General features: G+C 35.3%; 2 protein-coding genes across 2 annotated transcripts; one reads left to right on the forward strand and one right to left on the reverse strand.

Moving 5' to 3' along the window:
• The first annotated feature begins 987 nt into the window (after positions 1-987).
• LOC126695603 (receptor-like protein kinase HSL1) lies at positions 988-4,869 on the forward strand. Its single transcript, XM_050392422.1, has 2 exons — positions 988-3,713; positions 4,055-4,869. Exons 1-2 carry the CDS (start codon positions 1,145-1,147, stop codon positions 4,444-4,446), a joined length of 2,961 nt encoding a protein of 986 aa, XP_050248379.1. The 5' UTR covers positions 988-1,144; the 3' UTR covers positions 4,447-4,869.
• A 5,833-nt stretch (positions 4,870-10,702) lies between these two features.
• LOC126695604 (uncharacterized) lies at positions 10,703-13,157 on the reverse strand. The gene is made up of 6 exons (XM_050392423.1): positions 13,009-13,157; positions 12,853-12,879; positions 12,656-12,718; positions 11,101-11,179; positions 10,975-11,020; positions 10,703-10,896 (listed from the first exon to the last, which is right to left on the reverse strand). The coding sequence occupies exons 1-6, from the start codon at positions 13,048-13,050 to the stop codon at positions 10,887-10,889; spliced, it is 267 nt and encodes an 88-aa protein (XP_050248380.1). The 5' UTR covers positions 13,051-13,157; the 3' UTR covers positions 10,703-10,886.
• Between the last annotated feature and the right edge of the window lie 862 nt (positions 13,158-14,019).

Below are 14,019 nucleotides of genomic sequence, written 5' to 3' on the forward strand. Positions count from 1 at the left end.
TTTTTGCGTGTGTTTTCAGTTTTCACATTGATGATTGACCACATAGTGGACTCCCAAGCGTGGAATAATTCTTACCGTGCTGTTATATGCTTTAAAATTGATTGGAGTTTTCAATGATTCTCTTATTTGGAACAGAATTCTTATGGAACAAATCCGATGATAGATTTTCTTTCCTCGTGTATGGAACAAATCCGATAATGTAAACTATACATGCTGTCAGCTACTCGAATAATTCTAGAAACTAGAAAATCATGTAAAAAAGAACAAGAAAAAAGCTTCATACATTGAATTTTATGTAATATATATATTTCTCATACATTTTACTACAATTAATACATATGCTAATTTATGATTAGATTACATTATTTATATACGAAACAACTTATTACTTTTAGAATTTTGTTAACTTAGTATATTTCTTTAAGAAATAGTCATTCTTTTATAAATTTTTTTATGAGAAAAAAATTAATTTTTTTATTATATTTTTTTGATATTTTATATAAAAGATATATCAAAATTATTTAAAATAATTTATTAACAAATGTTTAAAGTACACCCGAATCTCTATTTTTTTTTTCTTTGTTGGAGGGAATAATCTCTAAACTATTCGTCCATGTGCAACTGCCTCACATGGATAAGCACAAACAAATGAAAAAGGAACCTCATGGCACTATTTTCCTGTTGTATATACAAGTTGCTTGGTGCTGAATACTTGAAGATATAATTTCATTTTACCTCCACGGCTCCACCGCTTCGCCAATCATCTCAAAGGAAAAAAAAATCATGCAAAAATATCATTTTCACTAATCTCTGTTTTTCTTTCCACCATTAGAAAATTCTATACACTAATCATATGTAGCATAACTCCATTTAACCACTAAACAAATTATCTATAATGTCATTTTCACTATTTATTAGAAATATCCATAGTGTCTAAACGAAGTTGCCTAATCTTTACCCATAAAAGATAAAAAAAAACACTCGTTTTTAATCATTGTAACAAGGTCCCACCGCTACCACACAGCCATGGTTCTTCAAATCCCATTCCCACACTCAAACATGTTGGAACCCAAAAATCTGAACTTGGAAATGAACTAGAACTAAAACCAAGTCTCCGTCAAAGAAGTCCGAAACATAGTAAACAATGTTTCCATTCCTTCTCTTCCTGTTGTTTCTCACACCACACTTCACTCACTCTTTGAATCAAGAAGGCCTTTTTCTTCAGCAAGTCAAGCAAAGCCTCTCTGACCCAGGTCACTACCTATCTTCATGGAACGACCGAGACGACACTCCATGCAACTGGACTGGCATCAACTGCAACAACTCGACTCACCGAGTCGACTCAGTCGTCCTCTCCAACTTCGGACTCGAAGGCCCTTTTCCAACCTTGCTTTGCCGACTCTCTTCTCTCTCTTCGCTCTCTCTAGACAACAACTACATCAACGGTTCCCTCCCCGTTGATATCTCCATGTGTCAAAATCTGAAGCTCCTCAACCTGTCCCTGAACAACTTGGTGGGTCCCATCCCGGCCACTCTGTCTCTGCTCCCGAATCTCCGGACTTTGGACCTTTCAATTAACAACTTTTCGGGCGAGATTCCGGCGAGTTTCGGAGAGTTTCGCCAACTCGAAACGCTCATCCTCGTGAATAATTTACTAAACGAGTCGATACCCATTTCATTAGGAAACATTTCCACTCTGAAAGTGCTGCAACTCGCATATAACCCGTTCATACCGGGTCGGATACCGAGTCAACTCGGCAACCTGGCGAATCTCGAGGTACTATATCTCAGTGGGTGTCAACTCATAGGTCCGATTCCGGACAGGCTCGGCCGGCTGACTCGCCTGAAAAGACTCGAGTTGACCTATAATAACCTCACTGGGTCAATCCCCAGCTCAATCACACAGTTGAAAAGCATAGTCGAAATCGAACTGTACTGGAACAATCTCTCCGGCGTGTTACCTTCGGGGTTGTCGAACTTGACAACGTTGTTGAAATTCGACGTGTCGACGAACCAGTTGACCGGGACGATCCCGGACGAGTTGTGCGAGTTAGAACTGGGGTCACTGAACCTGCAGGAGAATCGCTTCGAAGGGTCTGTACCAGAGATCATAACTCGTTCAACAAAGCTGAACGAACTGAAACTCTTCAACAACAAACTCTCTGGCTCACTACCCAGTGAACTCGGGAAGAACTCACCGTTGCGGATCATTGACATTTCCTACAATGCATTCTCTGGAGAAATCCCAAAATATTTGTGCGAAAAAGGTGCTTTAACAGACCTTATTTTGATGTACAATTCATTTTCGGGTGAGATTCCAGAGAGTTTTGGGAATTGTAAGAACTTATCCCGGGTTCGGTTAAAGCAGAACAATCTTTCTGGTTCAGTACCCGAAAGTTTCTGGGGCTTACCCCATGTGTCTTATCTTGAGCTTGAAGATAACTCACTGTCTGGAAACATTTCTAGAATGATATCCGGCGCTTATAATTTGTCTCAGTTGTTGATCTCAAAAAACCAGTTTTCGGGGTTGATACCTGAGGAGATTGGGTCACTGAACAATCTTGTTAAGTTCTCGGGGAGTGATAATAGGCTCACTGGTCCAATTCCTGGGAGTTTTGTGAAGTTGAGTGAATTGGGTACGCTTGATCTTAACAATAATGAGCTTTTCGGTAAAATTCCGGAGGGAATTCAAGCTTGGAAGAGGCTCAGTGAGCTTAATTTGGCAAACAATAGGTTGTATGGTGAGATCCCAAGTGAAATTGGGAGCTTACCTGTGCTTAATTATCTTGATCTTTCTGGGAATCACTTTTCCGGCAAAATCCCAATTGAATTGCAAAATTTGAAGCTGTTGACGCTTAATTTGTCGAATAATTTGTTGTCCGGGGACCTCCCTCCGCATTATGCGAATGAGAATTATAGGAATAGCTTTCTGGGAAATCCAGGGTTGTGTGGTGACCTTCCTGATCTTTGTCCTAGTGTAGGTGGAGGTAAGAAAGAGGAGAATCTGTGGATTTTCCGATCAATCTTTATGCTTGCGGGCATTGTTCTCATTGTTGGGGTTGTAGGGTTCTATTGGAAGTACCGAACTTACAAGGAGAACAAGAAAGGGCTTGCTATGTCGAAGTGGAAGTCGTTCCATAAGCTCGGTTTTAGTGAGTTTGAAATTATGGATTGTCTCAATGAAGAAAATGTGATCGGTAGTGGAGGTTCTGGAAAAGTTTATAAGGTTGTGCTTAGTAATGGTGAGATGGTGGCGGTAAAGAAACTATGGGGTGGAATAAAGAAAGGAGAAGGCAGTGTTGATTCAAAGAGAGATTGGTTTGAAGCTGAAGTTGAAACATTGGGAAGGATTCGGCACAAGAATATTGTGAGGTTATGGTGTTGCTATGACACTGGGGATTGCAAGCTTCTGGTTTATGAATACATGCCTAATGGGAGCTTGGGAGATTTGTTGCATAGTGGCAAGGGAGGATTGTTGGATTGGCCAACAAGGTATCAGATTGCTCTGGATGCAGCTGAAGGGCTTTCTTATCTGCATCATGATTGTGTTCCATCTATTGTCCATAGGGATGTGAAATCAAACAATATATTGATAGATGGAGAGTTTAGGGCTAGAGTCGCAGATTTTGGAGTTGCTAAAGTAGTTGCAGCAGTCAGCAATGGGGGAGAACCAATGTCTGTGATTGCAGGCTCTTGCGGTTACATTGCTCCAGGTTTGCTAACATGTCACTTGATCACTCACTGATTTATTTTGCTATGCTGAATTGAGCACTCACTATTATCATTTATTATTTTTTATATTCTTGGTTTCATATTGTGAAATAACTTATATTTCATTTGATCATGTAGTCCGTTCATACATACCATAAGCTATGTAGTTTGTTTGAGTAGACTAGTGATTGCGAAAATTATTGGTATAGTCTCTGGAGTATGCAATATGCCCACTTAAATGGTTTTCATCCACTTTAAAATCATTATCTGCAGTAGGATTTAATAAATTCTAAGCCGCTGGCTTGTTTCTAATTCATTCTGCTTTGATTTGAACCTGATGCAGAATATGCTTATACACTTCGGGTGAATGAAAAGAGCGATATCTATAGCTTTGGGGTGGTCATATTGGAGTTGGTCACAGGTAAATGCCCAACTGATCCTGAGTTTGGGGAGAAAGACTTGGTGAAATGGGTGTCCACCACCATAGATCAGAAAGGAATCGACCATGTAATTGACCCTACACTTGGATCTAAGTACAAAGAAGAGATCAGCAAAATTCTTGACATCGGCCTTCTTTGCGCTGGCTTACTCCCTATTAACCGCCCTGCAATGCGAAAAGTGGTTAAATTGCTGCAGGAAGCAGGGGCAGGAAATAAGTCCAAGAGAGTTCACAAGGACGGGAAGTTCTCCCCTTATTACCAGGAAGATGCCTCTGATCAAGGAGGTAGAGTTTAAACATCTTTATGGTGTTTGGTTTCATGGGAAAAAGAACAGAGAGTACCGAAAGATTGAGGGAGATTTGAGTTCCACATAGTATGTCCACTCTGAAATTGAGGGTAACCATTGGAGTATGTGGAAAGTCTAAGATTGTCTCCATTAAAAACACCAAAAAGTTAAAAGCTCTCTAGTTGGTTTAGATAATTGTAGCATTGCATTCTGAATAATGTCACTAATTTCCAGTTGTAACAATTAAAGTATCTTACTGTAGCTGCTTTTCATAGTTTTTTTTTTTGATAGGAGCTTTTCATAGTTTTTGTTTGGTGGTTTGAACGTGCAAACGTAAAAAATGTCAAAAAAGTTGAGACATGCTTTTCAATTAGGAACAGCTCGGATACTTTTGATTGGTGAACTTCGGCAAAATTCCTAGTTTTTAATGTATGATTTAGATGGTCCCGCTGCTATGATCACTGTGGAAATTCCAACTGGCGGAAAAGTAAGGAGCTTGTTTCATTTAAGTGTTTGTCAGTTTGTGTCTTCGGTGGCCGCCTTCTTTTACCGAATTAATTGGGACCCAACGCTTAGTTACGCTATTGCCTTTTGTCTTTCTTCTTCCGCAACACTTTAAATAGTCAATATGGTGTGAGACCGAGGGCGGGCTCATTATTATTTGAAAATGATAAGATCGAGACCAAAATGTTGACTAAAGAGGCAAGAATCCGAAGAAATAAATTGTAGACCCGGAAGTTAGGGGATATTTGCTAGCATACTAAGGAGAAACAATATCATAAGTAAAACAAATGTTTAAAAGAATTATTTAAACTAGCATCTCGAGTTTTATAGGTTCGATTTTAATTTAAAACTTGAGGGTTAAAGACTTGATTTCCACTTGGTGAGTTGGTAGTATGATGTCACATAGATCTTGAGTTTCATAGACTCGAATTCTAAAAAGCAAAACCGAGTCTCTAATACTCAATTTTGGAGAACAACACAACAAGAACGATTTGAAGAACAGATTGAAGAGCCGTCTGGAGCTCCGAAGAACAGAGGAAGAACGAAGAGACGATCTGGTCGATTGAACGCTGGGTGAGCCGATCTGGTTGATTGGACAATTGAACGCTGGGTGGATGATCTGGTCTTCAGATCTGCAACATCGAAGAACGAAGAGAAGAAGAAGAAGGAAACGCATGCGAGGAAGAAGAACGAAAAAATAAAAAGGTGAAACTCGAGTCTTAAAAACTTGAGTTTCACGTGGATATTTTTCCACATCAGATGCCACCGCTTACAAATCGAGATTTAGAAACTTGAGTTTTATCTTGAAATTTGAGTTTTAGACACTCGAGATGCTAGTTTCCCACATTGTTTTGAAATGTGACAACTAACGAAATGGTTTGATATTTAAGGTTATTTGGGAAAAAAAATTCCTGGGAGTTATGTTTAGAGTTGGACAGCTTGGTTAGCAATGAATGTCGTAGGCTGCAACTTGCACTTTAAGGGTTTGTTTGTTTGGATGTGAAATAGGGTGGATGGAAAACTTTAGAGAGAAAATGGGAAGAAATTTTTTTTTGAGTGTGTTTGGTTGGGTGAGGAGGAAGGAAAATAAATGGTGAAGCTCGAGTATTTTCTCCTTGAGCTCGCTAAAAAGTTTTTTTCTCCAAAAATAGAGAGAAAACTGAAAGGAGAAAATGAGGCTACTTAATGAACAAAAATGCTCATGTCCACTTCTTATCTTTATTTTTTTTTCCTTGTTTTTTTTTTTTTTTTTTTTTTTTTTTTTTGTGCTGGGTACGTTCCCCCCCCCCCCCCCTTTTTTTTTTTGGGACATGATTTTTTTTATAATAAATTGGGTGATTGCTTTTTTTTTTTTGTCACATTTTTGTTTTAATTGGACATCATTTTTTAACAAGAGTGTATTAGTAAATTTATATAAACTCACTTTTTCCATCTCTCCACTTTTCCACTCTCAACCAAACAAAAAAGAGAAAAATTAAAATATTTTCTATCCTTCCCCTTTTCCATCCACCCCACCATTTTCTATCTTCCCATTTTTCCATCCCTCTAACCAAACGGACTCTTAGTGTGCGTTTGGCATTGGCTTAAAAAGTCAACATTTTTAACTATTCAGCTTATTTTTGCTATTATTTATGGGTTTCACTTTACTATTTCAGCTACCTTTTAGTTTTATCTATAGTACTTTTAGTAAAAAAATTTCAGTTTCAATTAAATAAACTGTTCCCTAACAGACTAAGAAAAAAGAAAGAAAGAAATACTCAATGTGTTCCATAGCCAACACTTATTTGTACCTAATACCTCACTAAGTAAGTATAAGGTATTCTATGCTCATAGTTAAAAATGGAAAGTTTTATATAGGGTGCAAGGGATTCACCATAAATATGAGAAAAGGAAGCACCACGTCACTATATTTTAGAATACCTAATAATTTTCCATACCTTATAGGCATAGTATTTATGTGCTGTTTCTTAGGTTTAATTTTTAAGATTTTGTTATGTGAATTTTTTTCTCATGGGAATGGAAGTGTATTTTTTAAGTAGCTACATAGTTGAATCTTAAGAAGGGAATCTAAAGAATAACACTTAATTCTCTTTATTATAACTTATTAGAACAAATAATATCGTTCCTCAAAAAAGAAGAAGAAAAGAACAAATAATATCATATGATAAAGAGTGATTATCATGGAGCAAAGGTCAAATGTTAAAATTTTATCATATTTATAAAAGGAAAAAAAAAAAAAAAAGATGTATAATCTTACCATGTTTGCATGGGTCCAATAAACTTTTATGCAACTCGATTAATGAAGCAAGATCTCAATTGTTGTATAACCCAACTTTACGGGGATTTTGGAAAAATACTACTGGTTAATAAACTTTTTTGCTCTAATTTTTTGCAAAATTGCACTTAATTCTCTTTATTAGAACAAATAATATAGTACCTCAAAAAAAAATAAATAAATAAATAAAGAAAGAAAGAAAGATGTATAATCTTATTATGTTTGCATGGGTCCAATAAACTTTTATGCAACTCGATTAATGAAGTAAGGTCTCAATTGTTGTATAACCCAACTTTACGAGGATTTTGAAAAAATACTACTAGTTAATAAAATTTTTTGCTCTAATTCTTTGCAAAACCATATGAGAAAATGTAGAAGCAAGATCTCAATGGTTATATAACCCAACTTTACGGGGATTTTAAAAAAATATTACCAGTTAGGAAACTTTTTTGGTCTAATTCTTTACAAAACTATATGAGAAAATGCGGAATAATGCAATTTTTAAAGAAACTAGCATAAAAAAATAAAATAAAAAAAGCATGAAATTGGCCAATATAGGTCATTCCTGTTGCACACAGTGTACGTACAGTACAGTCGTACACACCATGTGCAACAATCACTACCCTAAATATATAAAGTTGTATTTATGGTTCCTCAAGTACATGGTATGTTTGATTTTAGTTCCTTAAATTTTAAAATGTAACAGTTTAGTTCCTCCTATTTTCTATTCATATATACTGGTGGAATGCTGAGTAACACCAAGTTTAAGTTATCAAAATTGAACCAACATCATATTTTAAAGGAACAAAATGGTCAAAATGCAGTAATAAATGGATAGAAAACAGACTGAGTGATGATATGATATCTTTCTCCTTTTCAAATTTAAATTGACCAAATTGTAACATTTTAAAATTACGTGACCATTGCATCTTGATTAGACCGTATTAAACTAAAAACCCGTAGTATTAATGCATAAATATAAGAAAATCATAATCGTAAAAAGGAAGAAGCAAGTGATGAATTTTTTGTTTTTCTTTTTAATTTTTAATTAGATATATAATTTTAAAAAAAAAACAAAACAAACTCTTTCGAACTCAAACACTCATAATATCTTTTAAGAGTAATGATTGGCTCTAAAGTCCAGTTGTACCGAATCCATCTAGATGATGCCATGTGTCTATTGTTAGACATGTATCATCATTTGGATGGGTTCAGTGTAATTGAAAATTAGGCGCAATCCAAGTCCATTTTTAAAAATGAGTTTTCAAACTTTAAAAAAAAACCCTCTATAAATAGGAAGAAAAGGTAATTAAAGTGTGTGTTTTGAAATTTGTTGAAAAAAGTTTTTTTTTTTTTTTAAATGAACTAGCTTTTAGCTTTTTGTAACGGATTTAACATAAAATTAATAAAAAAAACTATATCTTTTGATAAATACTACGCAAACAACTACTGAAAATAAACAAGTTCCCAAACTGACGATGATTCTCTTTTGTTAAAATGTCATTATCGTGTTAGTATGTTAATTCACCTTTTCATTCCAACCACCAAAATCCATGAAATATTTCTGAAGAAAAAACCATTTTCACCATCAATAATCACCATCCCAACAAATCAAGCTAACTAAAATCAAACATCTTCTGAAAAAAAAAAATCATAACTTACAACATGGCCTACAAATGTAACAAATCTTCTTTTACATATTCATAGAGATAGACTGTGAATTGTGATTGTTTGTGGGAGAACCTAGAGCTAACAAACACACTGATCAATGGAGAGTCAAGTGATGAACAGTTCACCATCAACAACATAATTGAAGAAGTGTATTCAGGTATAGCCTTCTTTGCTCAATTTTTAAGTTATTTCTTTCTTTAAAAAAATAAAAATCTAAACGTCATGGTTTCCTTTTCAAAACCTACCAAAGTACAGTAACTGTAATTCAACCAAAAGTGGTTACGTAATTTGATGATTGCAATGAAGGTGAGCTGGTCGGTTAGCCCTGCTATTTGTCAAGGAGACGGAGGCCAAGGCAACTATATTAGGCACTTTGCTAAACTGAGTAAGAAGTATTTTGGCTATTGGAGGGTCAAGGTTTATGACCACCATGAAGAATGAAAGATTAGGAAACATTCTCGTTTTGGAAAATGATTGTAGCCTAGTATAGACCATCCTAGACGTGGTCCAAGGCCCAAGGAGTATGCCACTAACTCAAGTTGTTGATTAAGACGAGGATCCCAAATTGCTAAACGACATTCTTGAGGCATTAGAGGGACAAAGTAAAGGGGTTTAGACTAACCATCGGGAGATTGAGGCAGCAAACTTGGCTAATGAGGAAGAAAGCTCTATCGAAGTGAAAATAGGTGCCTGGTTTCCAGTGGAGTTGAAAGATAATTTAATTGCCCTACTTAGAGAATTCCATGATGACTTTGCTTAGCCACCATACTAAAGACATGCTAGGCCTAGACAAAGAAATTGTAGTCCACAAAATTCCAATAGAAACCAAGTGCACACATATAAAGGCAGATCCTCCAACATATGAAACTACACATAATTCGTACAATCAAAGAAGTTAAGAAACAAAGAAAGATGGATAGGTTAATTAGTGGAGTATTGGGATTTAAATAAGGATTGTCTTAAGGACAATTTCTACTCTCTCTCCCCTAAGCTTGGCCGATTACATCGTCCAACTACATTGCCACTAGGCCCACTACTAAGATCACACCTGTTAGGTTTTCCTATTTTTGTTTGCAGCCCCTTGAGATGGGATTGTATGGTTTTCAATATGATGGATTTAGTTGAAATGGCTGAGTATACTTTGTGTTTTGATTTGGATGGTTAGTGCTACAAAGAGGTTCCAAAAAATATTCAGTTTCCAACACTTGTCCAAACCCGAGACCTGATGACCAACCTGCAGATAAGTAGATGTAGAGTTGAGGACACCCCATAGTCAAAGCATTTGCTTCCCATGAGCAGAATGGTAAACAAAATGCCAAGGATACAGGTACACCATGATGAAATTTGTAGGGTCCATGTATTTCTCCAACCAGTCAATTTCTTCCTAAAACCCTGGCCGACTGACTCTTTTTTAGATAAACAGATAAAGATTTTATTGAAATGAGTAAAAACAGAAACTAGGAGCTGCCTACAGAAAAATTAATATAGCTCTAAGCTCTCCACCATTTTGCTCTACCAGTACTTAACTGCCCTTTTCTTTCACTTTTCCCCCTTTAGTTTATTTTAATCATTCAGCTATTAAAAATAGATTTACATGAAAATTTGGAACCGATTTTATCCATTAATTTGAGTTCCAAGTTAAACATTTGATTAAGCTTTTGTTAACCAGACAGAAGGGAGTTTGAACTTTCCTTTAGATAATTTGATAGTTGGGAGGGGGGAAATTCAAACCTGTATAGATTTTCTTCTCTATGGGCCAATCAAGATTCTAAAAAATGCAGATGAAGCAGAAATTATTAGAAACAAGGCAGGATAGACAATGTAAAAGAGCAACAGGGCCAATGTATCTTACTCGATGGATAGAAAATCATTCCTATGTTACATTAACAATTCTTGATGTTCAAGATTGTATCTAAGATGTCAGTAAACAGAGATGCTAGGCTGCCAGGTGATTGGAAAGGCATCATAATGCCAATTTACACAATTGCTGGAATCATCATCACTTTCCACTGTAAATTGAAAAGAAAATCATCAAGAGAGAGAGAGAGAGAGAGAGAGAAGAGTGGCTTTCGGTTCAATAAACTTACGAGTTCATCATCAGAGTTATGTTGTCTCCCTTAAGAAGAATCCTCCCTGAACAAAATAGATGAACCACTTCAAAGAATGCACATTTAGGAGAAGGTAAAGAAAAAGGAGTGAGAAAATGAGCCCACCTAAAGATTTTCTGCTCTTCTTCTTAACATTGACTTCTTCAGCATCATCCAGCACCAAATTCATGTACTCATCAAAGCCCTGTAGGGCACAAAAATTTACATTTGAATAAATTTATATTTATTCACTTAGAATTGTAAAAGATGCTCGAAATTCAGGGTGATCTCAGCATTTTAACCAAAGTTCAACATTTAGAGATGGTGCTAAATATGGTGCTAATATGGCCATTTTGCCATTTTCAGTTGGAATAGACATCTTTCTGTAGAATCCTGATCCTAATAAATAAAATAAACACATGCTATATTCATAATCAGGCGTGCGGAACAAAAGATTAGTGTTCACAAAATTTCAAAGTTATTACAATGGAAATTTTAAAATTTCACATTTTAGACATGTTTGCAATACATATTATATGACAAAGATAATTATCATATACGTTACTAAAAATCCAGCCACTTTCAAAATCTACTTCCAGAGAATCATTCTTAAAAATTAGCATTTTTTCAGAGAACATCACAGCAATATTTCCTAAAACTATTTCTTTTGTTTACTTATCAAAAAAAAAAAAAAACTATTTCTTTTGTTTACAGCTTAAGGAAATTTTTTTTTTTTTAAAACAAAATCATTTTGGAGCTTTCTTATTACTCTCTAAAACCAGTTCTTAAAATCTATTTTCTGCAAACATAACCAAACAGGCCCTAATAATCCCAATACCCAGCAGTTTTAAAATTTTCTTTTTGCAAGGGTTTCAATTTTAAATAGAAACAACAGTTTCCCTCTGTTTTCTTTTTTTTGGGATAAGTTACACTTGCACCTAGTGGGTCTTGAACCCAAGGTCACACCCTCTAACCAATTACTATGGGAGAAGTGCCAGTTGAGTTATAACTCATTGGCACAGGAATCTACAGGTAACAATGTTCATAAGAATTTCATGAAACATATCACTCAGAAATTCCAACTATTTTAGCATGACAATTATTGAACAAATCTTTAGACATTGCCTAGGATTCACACCTGACTAAAACAATGTTCATAAGCCATTGCCTAGCATAACAATTCATAAACCTGACTAAAACAATGCTCATAAGAATTTCATGAATCATATCAATCAGAAATTCCAACTATTTTACCATGACAATTCTTGAACAAATCTTAGGACATTGCCTAGCATTCTCACCTCCTTCATCAAATGTATCAATCATGAACTTAAACCTTTGATTACACTAAAACATTCTAGATGTTAACACATCTTTCTTGCCCCACTAAAATTCTGTCACTTTAATTTCAAACGCTGTGGCACTACCCAAATTTAATTTTCCCTAAAAAGTAAATATCATTCTAAAGCTAAAATAACACTAAATGTCTAAATCTCAAATTCTACAATGTAAATTGCAACTCAAAACACCATCTACAGTGTGATAAAATAACCACTAAACCCCAGTAAACCTTTCTTTCCCCCCAAAAACCAATCACAAAGCAACCCAGAACCTACAAAATAACAAAGATTTAGCAGTGATTAAAAAAAAATGAATAGAAAAGCTTAGACATAAAACATACGATGATACGGCCCTCGATCCTCAGGTCTCGCTGCTCAAAAAGCCATATCTGAATGCGAGCTTTCTGTACCAATTCCCAACCAAAACAGAAAAAAGCAAAAATTAGCTCAAAAACTTCACGACCCATTAAAGAACAAACAAAATCAAAGCAAACCCAGAAGACAAAACCATTCAAAATGGCCAAAAATAAGGACTTACACTCTGAAGAAACCTGAAAATCAGGTTCTGGCGGCACACGAACCCCAAGAAACCAACAAAAAAGAGAATGACAGTGAGTGAACAAAGAAAGTAAAGCAAACCCTAGAAAAAATAGTAAACATATTGAGAAAGGAAAGTAATGAAGTGAGAGCTTACAATGGGTTGGGTCATAATCCTCTGAACTTTGGTGCTTGCCATGGCTGCGGTTCTGCAAAATTCGACACTCACAGAGAAAGAGAGAAAGCTAATGTGAAATAACTTTAGGGACGGTTTTATAGGAGGCCTATTATGCTTGAATGGAGAAATTATAGGGTACTCTCCTAGATCATGTCATTTGTTCACAATTTCACTAAAAAAATTTTAATTGTTTAAAATTACTGAGTTAGTAATTAATTTCTGTTTAAAAAAATTTTCTAATTAACAATTTCAAAACAAGTGAAATTTTTTTAGTGAAATGGTGAACCACATCACTTATCCACAATGTGGATCTTATAATTTCTCGGGTGTTTGGATTTTACACATGTTTTAGAATTTAGATTTTACCCTTAATTTTTAGAGGTGTTTGGATTTTATTCCTTAAGGTTTGGAATAGTTGAATTTTATACCTTAAAGTTTCAGAATTTGAGATGTAAAATCTCAACACCTCCAAATTTTAGGATGTAAAATCTAAATTCCAAAATATCAGAATTTAAAATCTAAACACTTTCAAATTTCAAAATGTAAAATTCAAATTCTAAAATTTAAGGAATAAAATCCAAAAACTCTAAACTTGAGGTAAAATTGCAATTTAATTTTTTTTTTTTGAGAAACATGAATTAATATTGTGTTTCTACGTGGAATTTACTTATAGCACACATAGCAAGCTCATTATTTTTGGGCCAGGCCTTAATATTAGGGCAAAATGAGATGTCACGTATATAAATATAAACGTGTGTGTGTGAAAATTTTCTGTTTCAATGCAATCCCACTCGAATATGTCAGACTATCTACCAGTCGAGATAGTCATCGAAATCCTCCAAAGACTCCCCGTGGTCTCGATCATAGGATGCAGGAGCGTTTGTAAGTCATGGTGGCCTCTAATTTCTACTCCTTATTTCATCACCATTCACCTCAATTTCTCTCTTTCCAAAACCCAAAACCAACTTCTCCTGCGCCATTTTGACCTTA

The sequence above is a fragment of the Quercus robur genome, chromosome 8 (genome assembly GCF_932294415.1).
Source record: "Quercus robur chromosome 8, dhQueRobu3.1, whole genome shotgun sequence".
NCBI classification, from domain to species: domain Eukaryota; kingdom Viridiplantae; phylum Streptophyta; class Magnoliopsida; order Fagales; family Fagaceae; genus Quercus; species Quercus robur.

Coding starts and splice junctions, on each gene's coding strand:
- LOC126695604 (XM_050392423.1), bottom strand. CDS start 13,050: ATGGCAAGCACCAAAGTTCAGAGGATTATGACCCAACCCATT. Junction 11,180..12,655: donor GGATCGAGGGCCGTATCATC/GTATGTTTTATG, acceptor TGTGCCCTACAG/GGCTTTGATGAGTACATGAA. Junction 11,021..11,100: donor GAAGAGCAGAAAATCTTTAG/GTGGGCTCATTT, acceptor TATTTTGTTCAG/GGAGGATTCTTCTTAAGGGA.
- LOC126695603 (XM_050392422.1), top strand. CDS start 1,145: ATGTTTCCATTCCTTCTCTTCCTGTTGTTTCTCACACCACACTTCACT. Junction 3,714..4,054: donor TTGCGGTTACATTGCTCCAG/GTTTGCTAACAT, acceptor AACCTGATGCAG/AATATGCTTATACACTTCGG.